Source organism: Oenanthe melanoleuca, chromosome 12 (assembly GCF_029582105.1).
Source record: "Oenanthe melanoleuca isolate GR-GAL-2019-014 chromosome 12, OMel1.0, whole genome shotgun sequence".
Classification (NCBI taxonomy): domain Eukaryota; kingdom Metazoa; phylum Chordata; class Aves; order Passeriformes; family Muscicapidae; genus Oenanthe; species Oenanthe melanoleuca.
In genome coordinates this window covers 13,470,063-13,494,685 of record NC_079346.1, presented here as the reverse complement: position 1 = coordinate 13,494,685, position 24,623 = coordinate 13,470,063, and the positions used below count along the sequence as shown (strand labels likewise).

The 24,623-nt window shown below is 43.3% G+C and overlaps 1 protein-coding gene across 3 annotated transcripts; it reads left to right on the top strand.

Moving 5' to 3' along the window:
- Positions 1-353: 353 nt before the first annotated feature.
- On the top strand, positions 354-23,591 carry RHOA (ras homolog family member A). Of its 3 annotated transcripts, none has more exons than XM_056501325.1 (6): positions 357-521; positions 7,611-7,740; positions 17,377-17,534; positions 20,179-20,299; positions 21,497-21,627; positions 22,328-23,591. In XM_056501325.1, exons 3-6 carry the CDS (start codon positions 17,379-17,381, stop codon positions 22,499-22,501), a joined length of 582 nt encoding a protein of 193 aa, XP_056357300.1. In that variant the 5' UTR covers positions 357-521; positions 7,611-7,740; positions 17,377-17,378; the 3' UTR covers positions 22,502-23,591. The 3 variants fall into 3 exon arrangements, with proteins under 3 accessions (XP_056357302.1, XP_056357300.1, XP_056357301.1); XM_056501326.1 differs by lacking the exon at positions 357-521 and adding an exon at positions 1,560-1,648; XM_056501327.1 differs by lacking the exon at positions 7,611-7,740 and having other exon boundaries at positions 354-521.
- Positions 23,592-24,623: the final 1,032 nt, after the last annotated feature.

Below are 24,623 nucleotides of genomic sequence, written 5' to 3'. Positions count from 1 at the left end.
CTCTGGACATGCTCCAACATCTCAATGTGTCTCCTGAATCCAGGGGCTCAAACCCACGCACAGGACCCGGGGTGTGACTCCACTGGAAGAAAGGGGGATATGAACCACCCATAGGCAAACTGGGCATCGCAATTCAAGCCCCCAGCACAGCTGCCTTCCCTGCAGGAAGTGCAAAGGGGCCGTGCCTGCACCGATGAAACCGTAAGGAGTCTAGCCGCTGCCGGGGCCAGCACAAACACCGCCCGATCCCGCCCCACACACCAGCGCTGCCACTGCCCAGCCCGGACGGCGTAAATAGCACCGGCGTTTTTATAGCGCCCCTTCCCAGCAGCCCCCGCGCGCGGCCGCGCCGATTGGCCGCGGGGCGGGCTGGCGCGCGCGGCCGGGCGGGGCGCTTCGAGAGCGCGCCGCGCGCGGAGCCGGGAGCGCGCACGGCCCGCCCCGCCCGTTTCCGCCGCCGCCGCTCGCGCTCGGGCCTGTGCAGCAGGAGGCGGCGGGAGCCGGACCAGCGCAGGCCGCAGGTACCGGGGGGCTCTCTGCCGACCGGGGGGCGCGGGGGTGGGGAATCGCCGGCTTCTCTTCTCCTCTTCCCCTTTCCCGCCGCCGGGTGGGGCCCGCCCGCCCCCTCCGGGAGCCCGCGGCCTGCGGGCGGGGGTGGCCGGACCCGGCCGGGCCTTTCCCCGCCACCGCCGCGCACAAAAGGGGAGGGCAGGCGGGGGCGGCCCCTCCGCGAGTTCCCGGGGCCGGTAACGGGGCTTTTTCCGGGCGGCGGGAGCGGGGGAGGGGAGGAAGGGGCGCGGTCCCGGGGCTCCCTCGCGGGAGCCGCCCGCGCCCCGCCCGGGGCCCGGTGCCGCCGTCCGGCCGTGGGCGGTGCGGAGGGAGGCGGAGGCGGCGCTGCCCCCCCGGCCCCGCGGGGTGACACGGGCGGCACCGGGGCTGCCCCGGTGAGTGGCAGCTTGTTGTGTGACGTCACCGCCGCCGGGGCCGCGCCCCGCCCGCACCGGGGGTCGCACCCGGGGGTCGTCCCGGGCCCTCCGCGGCACACGGCGCCGGGCCGGGGCGCCTGCGGAGGGCTTGCCAGGGGTTTGTGCGCCGTTGAACTTTTATCTTGGGGAGGAATCGGCCTTTGGAGCGAAACTGGAAAGTTTGGGCGGTGTTTTTTTGGTGGGGCGGCTGCAGCAGGCCGGGAAAACGCCGGGGGTGGTTTGACACGACCGGAGTCCTGTGCCTCGACAGCCTTACCTGGGCTGAGAACAGCCCGGTGTTAAACTACACCCTGCGTGAATCTCTTCTGCCAGGAAACCCATTCCTTCGAGGGCAAGAGGAACCTCGAGACTGCTGTTTAGGTTTTAAAAGTAAGACCCAAAAACTTCTCCCAGAGGTCTGGAAAGTTACTTATTACAGATACTCAGGATGAAGTATTGTTCCCAGTCAAATGATATCATGACTACTTTGATATCCCTTTAAGAGGTGTCTGGAACGGGGGTTTGTTTGTTTTTACTTGCTGCCTCATATCCAGCTTTTGTTTCTCTCCTGGTACATTTCACCTGTTTGTTGCAGGGGAACCCTTCAGGAGCAGTGGTTCCCACCCACCCTTTCTCTGTCTGATACAGTATATGGAGAAAATTAAACCGTAAGACCTCCCTAGGTAATGTTAAGTTTGTTGTTGCTTTTTCTCCCCCTCCAGAATTTAGCCTAAGTGTCAATTCTGCCATCTGTGTGACTTTGAAATCGTGAATTTCTTCCAGAAGCAGACTTCTGTGAATCTTCTTTTTATCTCAGAAATCTCAGAAGTTAATTTTATGTGCCCTAAATATTGTTTGTGACTGAAAGTGTTAGGTTGTCTGATGGCTTTATTTCAGGATATTTTTTGGAAATATTAAGTCTTTCCCTTCCTGAAAAGATTGTTTGCAAAAATATTTGCTTGCTCTTGAAGGCTCTTCTGATATATGTATTCTTTCCTTCTGCCCTGTTCTGGTCTTATCCAGGTCTTCAGCCACACAGCACTGGCATTTCTCGTTCAAATATACAGAATCTAATTCTGGCACTGATTTGGACCAAGGCTGCATGTCTAAAGAAAAAAAAACATTAGACTTACTTCACTTTAATTAGCTCACTGGAATGTTTAACAGCATATTCAGCATAAATATTTGACATAAATTAGTTTGAATAGGTGATTTGTATCATTAAACACTAGAATGCATGGGATTTTAAAAAATAATTTTTCAAGATGTGAATGCCCCTTCACACAAGGGGCAAAATAAATTCAGTCACAGCAGAGCTCAGCTGAGCAGCTCTCATGTTATCCCTCCTCGTTCACCAAGCTCACGCTCTGGCCGAGTGCCACAGCAGCCGAGCGCCAGAGGCGGGGAGTTCTCTGAGCCAGGAATTGACAGTAAAAACATCCTAAATGATCTTAACCGCCACCAGGATGTAGGACTGGTGATGGCTCTTCAGATAAGAAAATTCCAAATGAAAATGTTTTGGAGGGGTCTTGGAAGTATCACCATCTTTCTTCATTTTTCTGATAATAACTCTTGGTTTTTCTGGTTTTTTCTCTCAATGTATTTAAGTTGCCCAGAGCCCTGTGGACTCTTCACACTGTGTCTGTAGTCTGCTCTGCACTAGGCATTTATGACCTTGGCTACCTTTTCATTAGCCAAGTGTATCTTCTCAGTTTCTCTAACATTCCCTGCTGCTGTGGTATCATCAGGTTCTTTCCAAGTCTCAACTCAGACACCATCTTTTACCTTTAATACTAAATCTCGTCTTTCTCATGTTCTGCTCTGTTGCCTTGCAATGTGTATTTAAATGCAGTTTCAACTGGAGGAGAGGTCTAATTGGGTGATTTTGAGGAAGTTAGCATGTTGATAAAGTACAGTAAAAGTGTGCCCTTGAAATCTTAAATTAATCCATGATGAGCTTGTCCCAGTAAAACACATAATAAGGGTGAAATTGTAATACAGAACAGTGCAATGCAAAATAAATGTGCCAAACGAAGGCTGACCTTCATTCCATTCCCAAGGTACAGCTGTGCACCTGTACACACCTGAATGCGTGATGAAAATCCTCTGCTCCTTGCCTTTTGGTATAATTCCTCTCCTTCTATAAATAGTGTGTAGCTAAATAGAAAGGTAAACCACAAAAATAAGCAAAAATACCCCAAAATACTGTCTGTGGTACACTGGTTAAGTTACTGCTACTTTTACATCTCTGTTCGGTGTCTGGGTGCTTTCTGGTCTTGCTAGCACTCATTCTGAACTGTGAATAAAGTACCAAAAGCTAATTGGAGTTGGTAGAGTGGCACTGCCCTATCCATCCTCTCTTCTGTCCTTTTCCTATCACCATATTTTCATGCGGGAAGGATATTTGAGACTATAAAGTTGAACTAAAATATCTCTAGACCACCTTTTAATTAAGATATTTGCCATCCACACAACTAACCACCAGTCCTTCCTAAGTGAATCATCTAATTAAACTAATCAGAAGAAGGTTTTCTGTCTTTCTCTGACCACCTTTCATGACCAAGGTCCCTTGCAAAACGAACAGATGGAGAGTCACAAGTATACCCAGTAAAATTGGGCAGTACACCAAATATGAGGTTTTGCTTTCCTCAGGCTCTGACAGTTGTGGGTTTTCTGCTTGCTTTTTTATTGCTGTTTTTTAATCAGAAACAGAGCTCAATTCAGTCTCTTTCCTCAGTTAATTAGCAGTGCTTTGCAGCCATAAATAGTTCTGTCTCACCTGGCCTGAACTGTCACATTTGGAGCAGGTTGCTAGTGTGGATGTGTACAAAGGGATTCCTCCTCCTCATCCTCATAGTTTTAAGGAAGATGGTCTTTGCATGTATCAGTGGTTTGAAAGAACTAGCAGCTGTCCAAATACAAGTTATCTCTGTTGGCATTCTTTGCCAGCATTTCATTTTTCTTATATTTTACACCTGGAGGTTCTTTATTCGTCATCTCCTGTCTGCTCTGTTGAAATTGTGTGAAGTGAGAAGGCTGTTTCACAGTGGGATCTTGACTGGGTGCTGACCAAGTGAATTGGCTCAGTTTTTGAACCTCAGTTCAAGAGCTGTTTGGAAAGGCTGGGTTCCATGTAAACCACAGCAGAACTAGGCTTCTGCGCTTGAAATTGAAAATGTTGTTGGGAGGATTTTAAATTATACTGTGGAATGTTGACAGATGAGAATGAGCATGCAGTTTGGGATAAAGAAAGTGTTAGAAATAAGAATACAGCCTTCAGAAAGTTTTAAGTCATGAAGTTAACCAGAAAAGTAAATAAGGACATGAACTGTGGCAAGTCAAATGAAAAATAGAAGGACCTGCCAGAGAGACTCTTGAGAAACATCATAATGATAGCAAAAAAAAAAAAAAAAATAAATTCCAAGTTCATCAGAAACAAGAAAGATGCAGGATTCTGGAGGGCCAATAGATGGAGAAGTGAAAGAAATATTCGATGATGAAGCCAGGAGTAGAAAGATGACTTATGTATATTCCAGTTTCCTGTGGAGGAGTCCAGGAGTCCAAAGAGGTTCTGTGCCAGATATTCTCTTTATGGAGAGCAGGACTCATTGGAAGATCTGTCTCTGTTTGAATTGTTAGCAAAGTAATTTATAGAGCAAAGTGATAAATACAGTTACAAGATGCCAAGACCAGATGGTGCTTGCCCAAGGGTTCCAAAGGAAACTCGGGCCTGAAATGACCAGATTACTAATTATGCTGTGTAACTTCTCAATACCTTGAAGCCACAGAAGTAGAAGAGGAGTTATGTGGTAGCAGTTCTTAAAGATAGTTCAGCAGGATATCACAGTTCAGTGCCTTTTTAAAAAGAAAAAGCAAAAAAAAGCTAACCAGATGGACCAACAACTTAGAGTAGCAGAAAGCCAGTGTGGCTTTTGCAAAGGAAATGGTGCAGCTCATAATCTACTGGAGGTTTTGGATGGCTCGAAAAGCAAAGAGGAGGGAAAGTTGGGACAAGAGAAGAGGGATCTGTGTTACATCTCTACTCTTCAGCATATTCATATATGATCTGGTGAGAAAGGTGTTGAGGAAGAAGGGAATAAAAGACCAGGGCTGATTAGGAAGAATTGCAGTTAGTCCTTCTGATTGAATTACAGGCAGCAAAATGCCAAATGAAATTTGTTCCAGATAAATACAAAGCAGGGGGGTAATCTTAATTTGTTTATGCACTGATGGGGTGAAAGTTAATTATTGCCACTTAGAAGGAAGAGCTTGCCATAATTCTGTGAAAATGGAAGCTTAGTGTTCAGCAGAGATCATACGAGTTTGTATGAGGGGCTTTGGGAAAGGAATAAAAAAGGAAAACAGAGGGGTAGCGTCATGGCTCTTAGTTCTCAACACACTGATTACAGTGGGTTGGCACAAAGAAAGATGTCCTTTGAGATACATTGCAACTGGAAAAGCAAAGATGAGGCTGAAAAGAGTGATCAGAGATAAGGAATGGATTCCATACAAGGGATGCTTAAAAAGATTTGAACTCCTCAGCTTGGCAAAGACATGACCAAGCACGGTCTGGTCTAGATCAAAACTAATGGTGCCTCTCCCTCAGTCTGCACTGAGACCGCAGAATGCAGCACCACAGAGTGCTTTGAATGACAGCGATTTACATGGCTTCAGAACCAAACAGGTGGAATCGCAAGAGAAAACACTATCAAATGGACTGTTTGGCATAAGGAATAAAAAAAAAAAAAAAAATTACCACCAAGCTGTCAACTGAGAAAATGCACTTGTGGTGGTATCAGTGCGTTTGCTCCTTCTTTTACTCTGTCTGGGATACTTGCATGTGTCAGGTAGTGCTGGGCTTGCTGGGTGTTTGATCTGAACCAATGCAGTTTCAACAGATGTCTTGTGGTGGGAGAACAGGAGGGAGGGACACAGGTGAGTGTCAGTTGTGGGTACAAGAAGATGGTTGTCTGGAGAAGTTAGTGTTAGTTTTTCTTGTCCATATATGCTTTACTGCCAGCACCTGAAGACAGAGCCACCACACCCAAGCAGAAGCTCGCTTGGCTTATTGTGATGTGCCCCACATCCCATCTGACATGCAGGAGGTGTCTGGGAAGAGAGGACAGCAAGAAAAAACTGGCCCAAATGCAAAGCATTTTCCAGATTACACACGCGTGGAAATCCACAGATCTACTATAATTACCTCAATATTAAGCCCTAATCCCATTTTGTGCAAAGTAATCTTGGGACTCAGTATTGCGTAAGAGAAGTGCTCTCCTAAGTCGTTGTGCCAACAGATAGCAAAGATGTAGTCAGTGGGGGCAAATGACCAAGAGTGTTCCATGGGGGGCAAGGACAGCATCAGCAGCCACAGATCCTGATGACAGAATCCTGCTTTCTGTCCCCAAAATCCAAACTTTACCATGACAAGTCACTCTCCAAAGCTGAAGGCAGAGGAAGACAAGGGAGAAATGCTCTAATTAGTCTTCTTCTCTGGGTTGTGAAATTGTGTTAATTTACTAATTGTGTAGCAGTAGGGAGGTGAACAGTATAGGGGTGAACTTTGCAGGTAGTTGATCAGCAGCACCCTGCTAAGTTTGTTGTTAACAGGATGCACACTGGCAATGTTAAGATATAGTTTTGCTTGTACATATTCCTGGCTTAGTTTTTAAAAAATTTGACTTAAACATGCTTAAAACAGATCTTTCAGGAACCTTCTTTTGCAGTATTTTTCTCCTACCAAGTGTTGAATATGAATTAAATAACCTGGCTTGGAAAGAAAATGAAGGCATCTGTTTTGTTCACACTTAAAAAACTAGAAAGTACAAGAAAGCTCTACAGATTAAATAAGAGAACAGTAGTAACTGAACATAGAAAATAGAAAACAGAAGCTCAAAATTGTGGAAAGTAACTGGGAGGAAAAAGGAGCTCAAATAACTATGAAATTATGGATCTAAAAAGTTGAAATGTGGTGAGGCCTTGCCATGTGTCCTGCTGAGAGGCCCTCCTGCCTTTGCTTTCAAGCTGGCTTGACCCATGTGCTCTGGTCCTTGTTTCAGGCCCCAGCTTTGCTCACTGCTCCTTAGGGTCTGAGAGAAACATCCAGTTGTTTTCTTGTGTGGTTGCATCTCTTCCAGACTGTCCTTTTTCCAGTTCTGCTGTAGCTGTTCCTCATATGGTCACTGTTGTGTAGTTTAATCATCCGTGTGCCCTGCTCTGAGTCATTTCCAGTTCATTTATAGTCTTTTGACATGGGAGGATCACAGCTGCACACATCAGAAGATGCAGTCATGCGATGGATTCCGACATCATCTTAATGGTTTCTGGTTTGTTCTTAATACTGGAATCTTTAAAATTGTGGCATTTTGGAGTATAGAGCTTGTATTTTAAAGGAATTAACTATATAACCTTTGGATATTGTCCTTGAGTGGCAGTGATCAGCTCACAGTCCATCATTTTGTATAGGAAATTGAATCTGGTTTTTACATTGCATATCACTTCACATTTCTCTCAAATTTTACTGCCAAGGCACAGAGCCTGTTAGAGTTCTGAAATCCATCACAGTTAGCCCTTGCCTTTATTACCTCTGCATCTTGACATCACCAGTAAATTTTGTTGTATAGCTATTTTTCTTTGCTTTTTCAGGTCATTTATGAACATTGAGCTGTGCAGGTTCCACGGGTGTTTTTCTGAGAGTGCTGAGCATTTCCTTCTGCCTGGTTTCCTATCTTTTGGCAGATACTTATCTGTACACAGAGAACTTCCGTGTAATCAGGTATTCTGATTATCTCATTAAGTTAAAAAAAAAAGGAAGGGGTTTAATGATGTTGCACACCTAATCTGACCAGACTTGGTAATTGACACCTCTGTTTTGATATATATTTTAGCTCTGAAGATCTCTCGCCTGAAAATGGAGGGGGTTTATGTAATTTTTTTTCCAGAAAGCACTTTACATACTGTAGCAGTTTGAGTTTGAAAGAATGCTAATATGCAGTAATAATAAAGAGAAGTAGGACAATCTTAATGATTATAATCCCATCAGACTAAGACATCAATCCCAGGTACAATAATGGAATAAGTAACAAAGTGTTCAGGAGAGAATTAAGGCGATGTCACTCAGCCTGGACTGGGGGGAAATAGAAACGAGGTGTTAATTGTTTTAGTTAGGTTCTTAAGTGTAAGTATTCGTCTTAGCCTTCAGTTAGTATGTGACAGTAATTGCATGTCATTTTCAGTCAGAAACTAAGCCAGAACAAAATCAATATGGTTCATATTAAATTTAGTACAAAGAGGGCAGCTGTGAAAGGCAAGTGGAGACTCAAGTGAATCTGTGTGTAGTGAGGACATAAAGGAGTTGGACTCTTTGGCTGTGTTTTTCAGTGGTCACCTGGAATTTTGCATTTCCAATAATGGGAAATTTGCACAGGCCAGAGAAGTGAGGAAGTGACAAGGAAAACTTCATCATAATGCAGAAAATATAATTGCGGGTGTGAGGAGCATGGTATAGGATTTTCTGTTACTGATATTTTAAAGTCAAGATGGTCTGCACTTGAATTAATGCACGGGGTGAAATATACGGGGGAATGACCAAGCAGTGGCTTGTTTGCACTTGAAACGCATCTCAGGGTGTGGTTCTCTGATACTGTGTGGATGGATTTAAGGCTCCTGCTCCTGGAGCTCTTCTGCAGCAGCCCTGGGGCATTTGGAGCTGTGGTGGACAATGTGGGATGGGAAGGCACCTACGGTGCTCTGCTGCTGGGCTCTCACGGGCCCTCCTGCCTGAAGCACTTCATAGGGACACCTCTAAAGTAACACTTTGTTACTCCTTATGCCAGGAATAGACAGTCACTACTGTCATAGGTGTAAAGGTAATTTAAAAAAAGCCAGCCAGCTCTGTGTTAGGGTGCTTCAGTCTGGAAAGGCTGTTATGTGAGTGCAGGAAGAGGGTGAGCGGAGGCAAATTGTTCACTCCCTTTCCATTTCGGAATTAGGAGGCTGTAAAAGAAACTAATAGGGACAATCTTAAATTTGAAGGAAATGGCTTTACACAATGTGTAATTAAGTTGTGGGAACTCCCTCCACAGGATGTTGTGTGTGCTGGAAGTTTACATGGGTTCAAAGAGAGTCTGGACAAGCTCATGGAGAAGAAATCTGTTTGAGGTTACCAAATTCATGGGAACTACATCTGACCCAAGAAGGTCCTGAGCTGAAGGCTGGCGAGCACACAGGGAGAAGTGTCTTGTTCATTTTTCCTCTTCTTTAGCACAAGAATCCAGTCCTGAGCTTATGCAAAATGCCAGGCATCGAGATGGAGAGATCTAAGTCCCTATTTCCGTGTGTGTAGACCTGCTGTAACAGGTGGTCTGTGAGTCTCTAGGTGTAAGTTTAGGTGCAGGAGCAAGTTGGTCCAGTGGTCAGTGTTTATGTTGGAACTGTTTGTGGAACACAGTGCTGGGTGTAGAGGGTTGCACAGGTCATGATTTTGGTGTTTTAAAAAAGATAGTTTGTGTGTTCCTTGGCAGTGCTGAGGCATCATTCCTGTAAAGCATGGGCAGGTGCTCTGTACAGGGAAGGAGAGCAAAGCAAGATGTTTTGCTCTTTCCTGTGGTGCTTTATAATCAAGCAAATTTATTAGAATCCAAAACAGTTTTCTTCTCTGAGAGGAATATGAATTGTGTGTTGTATCACAGGATTTTTCCTGAAGAGGAAGGCAAGGGCAAAGGCTGTAATTTGATATGATGAATCCTACTTTGAGACTTCACATGATATCTCGGATTAGACACTTGTCCGCATGACAACACGGATCTAGTGCTGACGGCTGATTCAGGTTTCCTCCAAAACATTGCACTGGCAGCCTTTATACTGCATGAGGAGTCTCCTGCCCCATCACAGCCATTGCAGAGGCAGCATGAGCAACACTCTGTCCTTAACAAAGATGCACTGTGTGCCCATGCCTATTTAACACCTAGTGTGTAATTTTGGATAACTCCTACTGACTGTGTAAAATTGATCAGTCATTAAGGGTTCACTATGGCTGGCAACCAGTGTTGCTAAGACCTAATGCAGTTAAGCTGACCCTGTTCCCAGTTCTGGTGATGTAGTACAAAGAGGCTTGAGCTGGTTATTTGTGGAGTTAGCTGAGACCTGGGGAGGTTTATTAGCTGGGGTTGAACACAGCTATGCTGCTATTGGTTTAAAGCTGACTCTGGAAATATACAGCTCTATTTGCAAGGCACTTTTTCCAAACTAGTAAAACATGCCAGACTTGAGCCTGATTGACACAGGCTGAATGAACTGTTATCAGAAAGATGAACACTCAGCTTGCCCTAACCGGAGACCTTCCCAAAAGACCTGTGTTCAGTGTTTAATCCCATTGGATACTATGCTGACCTTCCGTGTCACTTTTTCAATTGTACTTACAACAGAAAAATTACATTTCTCTGTGGATTAAATTTAATGTGCAACATCACTAGCCTGCCCTATGCTTTGCCACCTTTGGAACTTCTTTCAAGTGTTAGATTTCATATGTAACCCTCCCAAAAAGCCCCAGCAGATAGCTTTTCCTCGCCAGCTGCTCCCACATAGTGCTGTAGTTAGAAATAGGTCTATTTTGCAGTACTGTCAAACTGCTTTATGTACTGGCTGCAGTAAGGAATATAAATATAGCTATTTCTCAAAGGCCTTGTTAGCAACACTTTAAATAATGTGGCTTTTTGGTTTATGAGTGCAAGTGTCCACAGTCAAAAGAAGAAAATCTCAGTCGTTAAAATGAAATGTGTTGACTGTCCCTTGATAGAGGTGACCACATTTACATTTTTAGTGTTTTGATTCTGGTGGCGTGGAATTAAACTGAGTTTCAATCCCAGTAATGCTTGATTTCAGGTTGTTCATGGTGTCAGAAGAGCAGATCACTCTGAGCTCAGTGTGTCTGGCTTTACTGTCACTGTGGCTGTACAGATCAGTTCAGACAATAAATAACTGGTCACTTGCTGCGTGTTCTGGGATATGTAGGTCTTCCAGGATCTTTTAGGAACCCTGTAGCAGAAACATGCATTGTATCTGACTCCTTTATGTGATTGAGTTATGTTTTTCCATAATTTTTTTTTCTTACTTTTAATTCAGTCTCAAGGCTGTTGACTTTCCAGTTTGCAGCTTCTCTAAGAGGTGAACTGGTGTCACAGTTTCTTTTACTTCACAACTATTGCTGTGTAAGAGCAGGGCCATCCTGTATTTGTGGGGGAAAATGGCATGATAGCTTACATATGCTGAAGGAAGCTGATTTAAGGGAGCAGGATTAGCATTTCAGCAGCAAGCTGCAGTATTTCTGGTATTAGTTTATATGTGCTTTCACTAATGAGAAGTGAGAAGCAAAAAGGGATTACAGAATGCACAGTTGCTGACATTTTCCATTGGACTTTAGTGGAGGAGAGGGTTGAGATGCTTGCCTGCTGTTGGGAGATGTGAGAATCCTGAAATCTGTTCTAGTGGAGTGGTTACATCCTTCTGCTGTTCTCCTGGCCTGTTTGCCTGACCCCTTCCCTGGTTGTAGTCTTTGGGCCACTTCACCCACTCAGATCTCTGTGTTCAGTCTTGTTCTTCACTGACATTACACAGCTGTCCTAAAATCAGTCCTGTTTGCTTCTGGGCTGATCAGCTTTGGACTCCAAACTGCCTGCCAGTTTTCAGTGTTGATGCCCAACCTTGCTAAATGGCCTGAAGAAAACTGTGAGAAAAGCCTGCTCATCTCCTCTTGATCCCTGGAGTCTTTGAGAAAACCCTTTCCTAAATCACCTCAGGCTTTAATAAAAGTGAGTATATTTTAGGAGTAAGTGCAGGTACTGAGGCAGAGGCAGTTGAAGGACTGGCACAGAGTCAGTTTTCCCCTGTGGTAGGTAGAGGGCAGGGCCTCACTGGTCAGGGTAGGAGACACTTGAGCAGGGTTTCTTCTGGTCTCTCAGCCTCCTGCTGCCCAGGGCAGGGCTGTCTAAATGAAGGGAAATAAAGCAAGTGAGAAAAGTGCCAGGCTGTAATTCACTCGGCAGCAAACTGCTCAAGTTCTGTGTTGAGGAGTCAGCAGCAAGGCAGTCTAAGATTTCAAAATGTATACCTACCAACATTTTGGTTTTAAGAACTTTAGCAAGGTTGGGTAAGAAAGAATTTAATGGATGTTCTCCTCCCATTCCCCGCAGCATCCTTTCTGCATGCTGAGCTGCTTGTGCTGAGTTCTTGCTGACATGCAATAATCCAGAAATTTACTTTTTTTCACAAAATTCTGCAGTGTGAAGGATCTGCCTGTATAGCATAGCAGGCAATATAAAGTTAGTAGTAGTTAATTGATAATAGAAATTAAATATAGTTGTGATACCTATGTGATGGTAAAGGGCTGTTTCTTCCATCAGTTACTTTCTCCAGGATGAGATCCAGAGTAAGACAGACAAACCTGGCATGTTTGTTGCCAGCCTATCCAACTTTAGAATGTCAACAGTGCATCTAAAATCCTCACTCATGCTGTGTGGCCTTGGGACCTGCAGGAGAGGAGGCACTAGAAAAGTTGTTCCTAGGAAAAATAAATAGAATGCTGAAGAGGCAAATTCCCTTGCTGTAAAGGGTAACACTGGGGGGAGTATGTTTAGAACATGGGAAAAAGTATTTTCCCCATTTCTAGTTCTTCTGGAGTATTTGGTGGATTCCTTTAACAAGCAGGGCTTTATGCTGCAGGAGTCTTGGAGCGCCACTGCACTTAGAAACAGCAGCCTCCTGTAACAAGGATATTAGTCTGGCAACTCTGCAAACAGGAGCTCCTTGTGTTGTAACCTCCTGTGATGTTAGTGGGATTGAGTAAATGATGTCTAAAGCTCCTGTAATACCTGTGAAAGACACTGGCTGAGGCTGGGGAAATGTCATAATTGAATCTCTTCCATTCAGATGAGTCACTTGAGTCATGTTATGAGTTTCCACTTTGAATCTAGCAGACTAGCTGGTTTTGAGAATCCTATAAATTCAAAGGTGGGAGGAGTGGTTCATTTAAGAGTAGGAAAAATTGAAGATTTCTTGCCTTGCTGCAGAAGACAGCACAGATTCTCCTAGAAGATCACTGCAGCCTTTCTGCTACACTAATTGGGATAAAATATTGCTTGCTCAATGTTCTGTGTGCATCATCAGTGATGCAGTCCCAGCAGCTTTCTGGGTTTATTGGACTCTCCCAGCTCTATGTGTTGTGTAAAAGGATGAATGTGTAGTACTTGTGTTCAGTTACAGTGAGGTGGCAGTAGCATGGATTTGGTCTGTTTGTTACATCCTCTCCGGTAGTTCATAGAGGTGTTTTAGCTCTTAATGTAGGCATGTGCTCACTGTTGAAAAACTGCTGCAGCAAAAAATAAATTGTGTGTTAAATGAAACTCTTTAGGCCAGCAAAGTGCTTTGATTCCCACATACTGCTGGTACAAATTTGATGTATTTCCATGTTTTAGAATACTTGATGAAGAAAACCAGAGCATGTCAGAACACAGCAGAAAGACCCAAGTGCTGTGAATGCTGTTAGTGTTGTCCTTGCGACACGCACCACTAAGATGCAGCTCCATTCTAACAATCCATGTTTTTCTCTATTGTGCTACCAAGATGATGTTTTTCTGAGTCTTTGCCAGACCTGACAACCCCTTACAGCTGCCCACTGGAGAGGAATGTATTTGTTTTAGCTAAAAATTACTGGCTGAAAGGTGCTGATGTGTAAACTGAATCCTCTAAATTAGGAAATTCAAGGAATTCCTAAATTAGGAAGTTCAAGGTTGGATGAGGCTTTGAATAACCTGGTCTAGTGAAAGGTGTCCCTGCCCATGTCAGGGGGTTGGAATTATATGATCTTGAAGGTCCCTTCCAAGCCAAACCATTCTATGGTTCATTGATAATGATCAGTAGAAAGAGGTTGTGATTTTTGGTGGCTTCCTTCCAAGGTGAATGGAGTCGTCTAATGATCAGAGCTGACCTATCTACCCAGCATTTACAATCTGGGGTGCTTCTGAAAATTGGAGATTATAAGTGGTGATCTCTCCCTCCTGCATTGAATTTTATACAACACACTTGTTCTAGAAGGAATTGTTTTTTGGTAATGCTGTGGAAGATGAAACTAAAGTAAAAAATACAAGGATGCCATGGGTCACTAAAAAATAATAATATGGTTGAAGCTTTTTGTGATGGTCCAGAAGGATCCTCTAGAAGCTGATGATGAGGGAATTTTAATTCCCTAGATTTTGAATGTACTAGATGGAAGGAACTTTTGGGCAGGTTTATATGTCCTGGTGATGGTCCTGTACAGAACTCTGTGAGCAGGAGAGCCTCATGGGGCGGGTCCTGAGCAGTGGGAAGGAAGTGGTTGAGCACACACTGCTGAAGGGCATCTTGGTCCAAATGATCTTAACACATCTCAGGAAGCATTCAGGCAGAGAATTTCATGATAGCTTTTCTCAGGAAAAAGGTACTGAGGAGATAAAATAAAGCTCCTGAAATAATTTATATATGTGTCTGTGTGTGTGTATATATATATATATATATATATATATATATATATATATATATATATATATATATATATATATACACACACATACATTTTTTCAAGCTTTTTTCAGGAAGGATTTGTAGAAAAACCTACATTAAATAATGGGTTTGGGGTTTTTTTTGCACAAGTGTAGTTTTCTTGTAGACCTTAGGCATAGGTATGTTGTAGGCCAAAGCATAAAATTCAACTGGCAAGGAACACTTAAACAATAATCCGGGTGACAGAAGTATTTAGAGGAAGATCGAGTTGATCTGATAATCCATTGAAAAATACAGTTATCCGTAGGTGATAAAAAAGGTCACCTACCCTGAGTGATACTGCAGGTAACTCAAGGCATCATGGGCCAGTCCCAGCCACCAGCAGAGGGGAGAAGGACGGAGGATAGCAGGGAAGGACAGATTATCCCATTCCATCAGCTGCCCACTGTGTCTCCAGGGCGGTTTCATCAATGGCCTAGATAATTATCTGGGAATCACTACTATTAAACTTGCATCTGACAGACTGTGATTAAACTGGAGAGCAGAGCTAGAACCTAAAGGCAGAATAAACCATCAGTCACTATAAGGATAAATAAAAGTCTGGCAGTGGATATTCAGCTGTGTGAAGAGAGAGCTACTCACTGTATAGAATCTGAATGAAAAAAGATCTGTGAGCTATCAGGATTTAAAAGCTGTCTGTCAACAGTGTTGTCTTCTGGGGACGGGAAGAAGAAAGAAGACACATAATTCCAGATTGGTATTTAAGCAGCAAGGTATCCCAGAAGATTAATGAAATTAATCCTTCAGTTCTGGGCACTCTTCATAGAGCCCTAGTAGAAATACTGGATTCAGCTTTTGGGCTCCACACTTTGGTAAATTTGTGCCAATTGGACTCTGCCCAGAAGAGAGCAATGGGAAAGTCTAGGAAATATGATTTACAGAGAAGGCTTGAATAAACTGGCATTGTTTTGCCTGAAGAGAAGACTAAATGAAGGCATGTATTCTCAACTGCACTGGGGAAAGGGAATAATCCATTTCTTTATGGCCACAAAAAACAGCATAAACAGTAATGAGCTTGTATTACATCAAAGAAGGGTGAGGGTACACATTGAGGGAAATTTGCTTATTGTAAATACTGTGGAGCACGAGTAGATGACTTCAGAAGTTTTGTAGGACTTGAAGGGCAGATTAGCCAAAACTGACATTAAATAGAAGTTACAAGTAGTTAATCTTGAGTTGGTACAGAGGACATATAATTTCCAGTTCTGTAAAATTCAAATATTACCATTGCTAGAAAGTATTCTAAACCATCTAAAATGATGGACAGAAAACTTTAATAGGGCTTGAATCATTTAAAACTGTCCACAAATGTAAAAATAACCCCAAGTCCCTAAGGTAAATAACTTTAACTTGTGTACATATATATTTATTTACAAGGTGGAAGAAAACTCACTTTAGACATGGATGTAGATCACTTGAGCAGTGGTGTCTGACAAGGCTGTCCTTGACCCTTGCTGCTTGGTTGAAATAGTACCTGGAGCAGAAGTACAGAATCTCTGTAATATCCACTGCTTCTTCACCATCTAACAGTATCAAAGTTTGCTTTTAGATGGTAGTTTTACCTTTTTACTTAATTTCATGAGGCAAGAGAAGAGGTGAAAAGGATAAAATGTTGTTTCTCTGTCCTTTAAATCTCTCCTGTGCTTCGTTGAGGCCTTCTCCCCTTGCCAGCAGCCCTGGTCATCCTCAGAGAGCTTTTTTCTGGGTTTGTCATGGCAAAAGTTAGCTCACAGGGTGCTCCCTCTGTGGTATTTTGTTCATGCAGTCATAGGTATTGTGGTGGCATTGCTGTTTGCTCCGTTTCCAGGAAGCTTCATGGGATGACTAAGCGGCTTCCCCTGGAGTGCCTGTATGTTATGGAGAAGAAAGTCGGATGGTTCTGTCCTCATTGCACTCCCCTGTAGCCAGGTCACTCCCTAAATCTCTGGTTTGTCCCTGCATTGGTCACAAATAAACGCCTGGAGAAAAGAGAGAGCAGGCACATATATAGTGCTGGTTTGTTTGCTTTGCCAGATCCAAAACAACCATCTCCTTCAGCCCCACCCTGACTCCAGGCTTTCCTTAAACCTTTTTAAGCTTCTGTACTGTCTTTTTGAGGCCAGAGTTGCTTATGAGCAGGTTATAGATTTGTATGTTCCTGATACAGATCAATTCATTGCACAGCAGAGATCTGTGTGGGTCTCCACTTCTGAGTACCCCCTTCACCTACTGCAAGCTGATAGCAGGCTGTATTAACCTGGGAGCAGCAATGCCCAGGAAGGCAAGTTGAGTGAGATGTGTCCTCTCAAAATCCTTTGCAGAGTGGTGGTTGTAATCTGAGGAACTGGGTACCTTGAGATCCTACTGTTGGTGCTCTGATGTGGCAGCAGGTGCTCCTCAGTCCAGCTCACTGGCACCGTGTAGTTAAGACAACTCAGTGTGATAAAAAAATGTTACTCCCCTTAAGCTGAAGCATCTTGTATATGATTACCTGGAATACACTTCTGAGAGGGTGCATGGGACAGTGCTGCTTGCTCACTTGTTATCTTTGGGTGCTGCTATCTCAGCCTTTAGAACAGATCAATATGTGCTAAACCAGGCTCTCCTTCCTATTGTTCTTGCGCCTAATGGGCTCACCAGTATAAGTGCTGGGGAGTGTTTTTTCTTAAAAGGATGGGAATCTGGACTTACCCAAGTCCAGATATGTCTGTCTCTCTAATGGACATGTATAATCAATTTAAAAGGTCTTACTAATTGAAGACTTAGGGTTTATTAATTATTAGCATCTTGGTTAAAAGCTGTAGCAGTTGAATTAACAAGTCATTGTTTTGTTTTTCAGCTATGGCAGCCATTCGAAAAAAGCTGGTTATAGTGGGAGATGGTGCCTGTGGAAAGACCTGTCTGCTGATTGTATTTAGCAAAGACCAGTTCCCTGAAGTGTATGTTCCCACCGTCTTTGAAAATTACGTAGCAGATATTGAAGTGGATGGAAAGCAGGTATGTGAACCTTTCTCCAAGAGCCAGAATGAACTGGTGTTTGTTAAGAATAGCATGGACATCTCTACACTTCCTTAATATGTGGTTAGCACATGTGCTTAGTGCTTATTTAATATTCCTGTGGAAAAAAATACTGACCTTGCTAGAATGTGCTCATATCCAGTGTCTGTTTAACAAGGTCCTTTTAACTGTACACAGTCTGAGGTTCTAAAAGCTGTGCAATCAGTCTGAGTAGAATACTGCAGCAGGTGGGAGGGGATGGAGCAGTGCAAAGATGCTGAGGGCATTGGGGCTACTGGCCTTTGGAACAGAGTCCTTGTGTTCATAGGGACCTGATATTGTAATTAATAATGATTAATTCCTGGAGAGTTTTTTTTTCATACCAACTCATGGCAACATGCAGCATCCTTCTGAGAACAGATGACAGGTTGATTTTTGTAGTGTACATCAGCATCATCTGTCCTGCATGTCTGAAGGAGCACAATTGTTAGCACCCAAGTGTAACCACAGCTCACTGAGCTTCATCTTCAGTTTGTACTTCAGTAAACTAATTACTGAAATATTTCATTTTAGTTTTAAATATTTTGAAAGTCAGTTTTTAATCAGTGGGACCTCTTGAGTCCTTTTGTTTACCATACAAGCAGACACCTCCTTCAAGGGGCATAGGGGCTGATCCCTGGGTAGGTTGCCTTCTGCACTTCTGTCAGCAGAGTGCTGGGTGATGTGCAAAACTGTCACTTTCCAGGATACTCCAGAAGCACACAAAGCAGGAACTTTGCACCTTGAAAGCTCAGCTATTTACAAACCCTCTCAGGCAGCCACGGTCTGTGTCTGTTTGGGTAATGAAACCACACAGAGCTGACTCTGCCGTGGGACTGCAGGTCAATCATGTGGCAGGTCTTGGTGCTCTGTCCCTGTATGACTTTGCCTTTGCTCTGGGGTCAGATACAGCCAGCACATTTTGCAGCCCATTCTAGTTGAGATGCAGTGACTGATGGGCTGAAATCACTCACTCTTGATCCTGACTGGAGAAAAAGAGGTTTTTGAGGTAGTTTTGGACTTTATGTTAAATTTGATTTCCTAGTGTTGCAGGGATGGGTAATTTATGGCTTCAGTCCTGATAGTTCATGCTATTTGAGTCTAGAAGGAGCTTTCCTCTCTCATAATGTCAATCAGTAACAGAAAATTTACTCTTAGACTAATACTAGGACATGTTTTTTTCCCAAGTGACAGGTTCTACAGTTTCTATATTATATCTTAGACTCTAAGGACTATTGTTTGAAATATGTATGGTATCCATTTCTCTCTTTCATCATCAAGTCTAACTTCCTCATTCCTTTCTGCCTGAATCTCTGCATCTCTGAATAAGTGACCAGGGAGTCATGCCCTATCAGCTATATGCAGCCAATAGCTAAAGGAAAATAAGATGAGCAGCTTGAGCAGTATCAGCTGATTTTATTTTTGTAACTAGAAGATATATTTTACCCAAGGTCTTGGTTTTCAGAAAATTTGATTACAAAAGTTTGTAGGAGATCAGTGCTTAAGCCTCTTCTGTTTGACAGCCACTTACCTCTGTCTTCCTAGAAAAGTATTACCAGAGATGTCCAGAAGTCATATGAAGACAGAGAGGTGATGGTAGATGTGGTTCTTTAGGAGCTGATTCCAGTGTCATGTGAAGGAACCGTCAACAGACTTCTCTTAACAAATATGAACAGTTGCCACTGAATTGGCAACTGCAGAGGTGACTCTGAGAGGAGGAGTATATCTGACTGAAATACTGAAGATTATTTTTATATATGTGTGCAACTTAAGGCTTTGTCTCTTCACAATTTAAACAGCCAGTTGCATTGCACATGCAGGCTCACATTTGGCTTCCAGTTCTGCCCATCTGTCTTTATCTGAGCTGTTGTGGGCTTTTTCTCTGGAATTCTTAAATGCAAGAGTTTAAAGGAGAAGGCAGACTCATCAGAGAATCTTAAGCAAGAGTATATGTACCTAAAGAGCTTGATTATAGTTTTTTTAAGTCATTTGTTTAAATATTGGCTATTCCTTCTACAGTTTTAAACAATCCTGTTGGGGTGTTGTCCTCTAGCTTCACCAAAAGCAGAAATATCAAGAACATTAAGTACTTTAGTTCTTAGTAACAAGAAGCTTTACACACAAATCGGTGTTATTAAATTTGTGCACAAATAAGTACAATTTTGACATTTCTTAGTACAGGTTCCATCTGCAAACCCATTGAAAATGTGCATAATCTTAAGAAGCATATACTTAGTCCACTTTGCACTGAAAACTGGTATTTCTGTATTTTCTGGTATGGCTTGTCAAAGAGTTTCCCAGCCCTTTGGAGCTGATTCCCTTAGATTCTTCTGTCTTGCTTTTCTGCTGGTAGCTTTTACATCCTTTTAGAGAATTAACAGTGGTTATGGGTATAAAGAAAATACTCATAAACAGAAATAAGTTGATTTTTTGAGTTACAGAATGTAAAATTCCTAATAGTTCTCCTGTCAAAGGAGAACTTGTAGTCTCCTCCTTTTGAATGGTACTGACTGTGATTGCTACTGAACTCACTCCTGTTGAGTTCCTGGCTTCTGAATCAGAACTTTCCTGGTGATCTGACTAACCCCTTATCTTAATTTTGCAGGTTGAGTTGGCTTTGTGGGATACAGCAGGACAGGAAGACTACGATCGACTTAGACCACTTTCTTACCCAGATACGGATGTTATACTTATGTGTTTTTCAATTGATAGTCCTGATAGTTTAGGTAAGTAGATCTCTAACTGAATCAGAACCACTTCTCCATATCAGTATATTCCCCTTGGAAATTGCACTGTAGAATATCTTTTCCCTTGGGAGCTTTCCTAGTTTCAGAATTGGTGCTGGTTTGAGTATGTAGTTTTCAGACATGAGGGAATTCTCTAATCACACGAGCTGCAGCAGCTCTTCTCTGTGTTTTCCCAGATTGTAATTCTCTCTCCCTCCCTTCCTGCTCACCAGTATCTGAGTGCCAGGGTTCCTGAGAGAACTGCCAGGCAGCTTTTCAGGTGTGCAGCATCTAGAGGCCAGCATACTTGAGCACTTCGGGTACAGCTGCAGAATTGATATTTTGGCTGTAGTGCAAAAACTAGCTTCAAAATCCTTGTCTAAGTTGTTCCTCCAAGCAAGAAAATATGCCATAATGCATAATAGTGAATGTCTCTTCAAAAGCTGAATGGAATTTTATGAAGATAAAAAGTGGTTATACAGCCTGCAGGTACATCCACTGGTGAATCTTAAATGTCTAAGAAATTAATGAAAGCACAGCCAGATGTTTTAGGCTGTTCAGCACTTCCTGCTATATAGAATTTGTCAAGGTCTTGCTTTCAAAAGCCCCCAAGTCCTTTCACTAAAAAAATTAAGTCATGTAGGGATGTGAGGAGGAGGTTGCTTGTATATGAGAAAAAATTCATTTGCTGCATGTAGGAAGAAATGGCAGGTTGGAAATTACTTACCCCAAGCCTTTGTTTCTGTGTATCTGTAATAAGTGTGTTGAACAGTTCTGCTACAGTAAGAGTAGAGCTGAGAGGGGTTGTTTTTGTGTTGCTTTAGGAAAAGAAGTGAGGTTAAAACTTAAGCTTCAGTGTTGTGCCTATCTCTAGCTTCTGGAGATAAATAAAATGTTTCTCTTGAAGCAAAATATTCCATAACTTTCCAGTCCCTTGTGCTAACCCTTGTCAGGTAGCTGCTGAGAGAAGCGAAGATGTTACATGTCCTTCAGCCTTCAAATTACCACAGACAGGCTTGTCTTTTTTTGGTAACAGCAAAACATCTCTATTTGCTTCCTTATGAAGAGTAGAAAAAAGGGCATCAGTGTGGATTATCGAGCTACAGTGATTCAGGCAACATGTAAAAGGTGGTATCAAATAAAACTCTCCCCAGAAATGGGGTTTTGTACAGCCATGCCTCTATTTATTTTTTTCAGAAAACATCCCAGAGAAGTGGACCCCGGAGGTGAAGCATTTCTGCCCCAACGTGCCTATCATCTTGGTAGGAAACAAGAAGGACCTGAGGAATGACGAGCACACAAGACGAGAGCTGGCCAAAATGAAGCAGGCAGGTTCCTTTCAGAGTCTTACAATAAATGGCAGAAGTGTGTGGTGGCTGTAACAGAACATAAACAGGCACCTACAGCTGGCTGCTGGTTTCTGTGGGCTGTGTCATCAACACCTACCCATAGCAAACACCAGGGAGTGTCTGTTGCCTTTAACTGAGTGCACTCTGCATGCACTCTGGAGCTGTTTTTTGTTTGTTGCGTTCAAGTTGTGACAGCAAACACTTCTATTGGTGTGTGTTCTGAGGTAATAACCACAGGTGCTGTTGCTTATTCCTGAGCAACACCAGGTTTCATTTTCTGATTGAGCCTGAAACCCCCAGCTTGGGTATGGGACTCCAGATGCTCTGCTCTGTCCAGGAATTTTTGCACCTGTAGCATAATATTGGGGTTTTATACAAAGACTGAGGCATTGATTTGGGGATTTGTTCATAGGCATTTTTGCAATGGTAGCAAAGTATTGCATAAATATTTCATCAGAAATAGGCAATCGCTTGCTCAAGTTTCAAAAAGTCTTGCAGCTTTCAGGCTCAGAGATATCAGCAAACTGATCGTGCCCTCTGACATTGGATTTTTATCTAACCAGCTCACTACGTGTGCTTAATCCAGAAATTCCTTTGCATTTGTTGGGAAGCTGGGTAGGAAGGGCAGGAGCAGCGTGGGTTTGGGCTGTTCTCACCTGCTGCTTTTGTGCTGTTCCAGGAGCCTGTCAAGCCCGAGGAAGGCCGGGATATGGCAAACCGCATTGGTGCATTCGGGTACATGGAGTGTTCGGCAAAGACCAAAGACGGTGTGAGGGAGGTGTTTGAAATGGCCACTAGAGCTGCTTTGCAAGCCCGGCGTGGCAAGAAAAAGTCCGGGTGCCTTCTCTTATAAAGCATGGCCAGAGGAAGATGGCCAAAGCAGCACCCTGCACTTGAGTAATTTTGAAGTGCTGTTTATTAATCTTAGTGTATGATTACTGGCCTTTTTCATTATCTATAATTTACTTAAGAGATTTAAAAATCGAGTCATCTTGCTACCAGTATTTAGAAGCCAACCATGATTTTTATAACAATCTGCATCAAATTCATCTGTGCACCCAAGGTTAACCTCAACATTCCTCTAACAAACCTTTTCTGCACTCACAGGATATGCCAGGCGCTAATTGAAGACAATTCTCTATCTTCTTTCTTGTCTCTATAAAGAGAAAAAGCTGTCAACACAGAGGATTGGTCTGTAACTACTTTATAACTAACGTCCTATTCTAATTGAGTACAACCGTTACATGGCTGTATGGAATCAAGAGTAGCTTCAGTGCTATCACATTTAGGAAGATCTGATTTTCATGGCTTGGTGTAAAACATTAGTTTGAAAATGTGATCACTCTGAAATGACCAAGTCCCATTCAGCTAAGGAAAAGTGAGGGTTCTGTGGTTTCATGTTAGTTACCTTTTAGTTACTGTGTAATTAGTGCCAGTTTAAATGTATGTTACCAAAAATAAATCTATTTACCCCAGCTTAGATGTAGTATTTTTTGTATAATTGGATTTCCTAATACTGTTACTTGTAACCTCTGCGTTAAGGTGTTCTGGGTTTTTTAAGAAACTGTATTTGAAAATAAAGTCCGGTGGAAAGCAGCTGATCCTCTTCCCCTGTTCATTTGTAAGAGTCTGACCCATTTGAATGATTCGAGTGGTCTGCACACCCAGGAGGAGTTTTTTCCGTAAAGTGCTGTAGGGATGAGAAAAGACAGCCTGCTCACACTCAAAGCTTCTGAACTGTTCAGTTGCCTTAAATTCATTGCTGGACCCAGTTTCAAAACTTAAAAAAAAAAAAGAAACTTTTTGTGTAAGTTTGGTTACCATGTAGTGATCAGACTCCTAACCTGTGAACTTCTTGCTGTTCTGCAGCCAACTAAACTCTTTCTGTATTTTCATTTTTCCAAGAACTAATAGAATAAAGGCAGTTTTCTAAGCTCCCTGTATCCTGGTGTCTGTATTCCTCACTCTGGGTTTTTGTCCCAGCATCTGACAGCCTGAATTAGAAATACCATTTTTGATGAAGCTGAGAGAGAATTCGCTGAGCAGTTGCAAGTGCTTTAATACGTATTTTTACTTCCCAGCAAGGGATACCCATCTGCTGCTAGTGGTGGTTTCCAAACACTGCGGCAGAGCCGAGCTGCAGGATCTCACCTGGCCCCTGCAGTGAGCAGCAAAGCTTCCCAGGAGGTTTTGATACTCAGTGAGATGAGAGTACATCAGTTGAGTTGGATTTGTCAGTCCTGAGCATGGGACTAGAGGAGCTGGAGGAGGCTGTGTAGGAGGAAGGGAGGAGCAGATGCAGTGTTGCTGTGGGAGCAGGTGATGGTTTGCAGCAGCCAGGCTGCACTGGAGCAGTGGCAAAGGTTGCATGTGGCAGGGTGTTTGCCATGGCATTGCATAAAGGGATGACTTCAAGCCCTGCAGCACGGGCTGGGCGCGAGGTGTGGGCCCTGTGCTGCTCCCATGCTGGAGAGTGGATTGTGCTGCTCCTGGGGAAGAAAGGCCTGGGAACAGCAGCGGGCATCTCCATGCTCACACTGGTATTTACAACAGCTGCTGCTGAGATGAGAGCTTCCTTGCTGGGCTGGGTAGGAGGGAGTCCAGCTGCTGATGACAATCCGTGTCTGAGCACCTGGCTGCATCCCATAATAGCATACAAAACACCTGTGCCTCCTTTTTTTTTTTTATTGGACAATTCCTGATTGTTTTTCCGGCAGCAAAGGAGAAACAGACCCAGCCATAGGAGTGCTCTGTACCTCTGGTCCTTGTCCTTCCTCTTCAGCCACAGACATCCAGAGTGAATTGTCTGATAAGCCCAATGGTCTCACTCACCCCACCCTTCCCTCCTTCCTCTCCTGGGTGTTTGCCCTCCCCCTGCAAGGTAACTGGGTGGAACAGAGCAGGAAGTTTTCAACTGCAGCTGTGGCTACCAGGGAGGATTTAATTTGTAGTTCTCTTTTTTGCGGGGGGGATGT

Coding starts and splice junctions, on each gene's coding strand:
- RHOA (XM_056501327.1), top strand. CDS start 17,379: ATGGCAGCCATTCGAAAAAAGCTGGTTATAGTGGGAGATGGTGCCTGT. Junction 17,535..20,178: donor TTGAAGTGGATGGAAAGCAG/GTATGTGAACCT, acceptor TTAATTTTGCAG/GTTGAGTTGGCTTTGTGGGA. Junction 21,628..22,327: donor AGCTGGCCAAAATGAAGCAG/GCAGGTTCCTTT, acceptor GTGCTGTTCCAG/GAGCCTGTCAAGCCCGAGGA.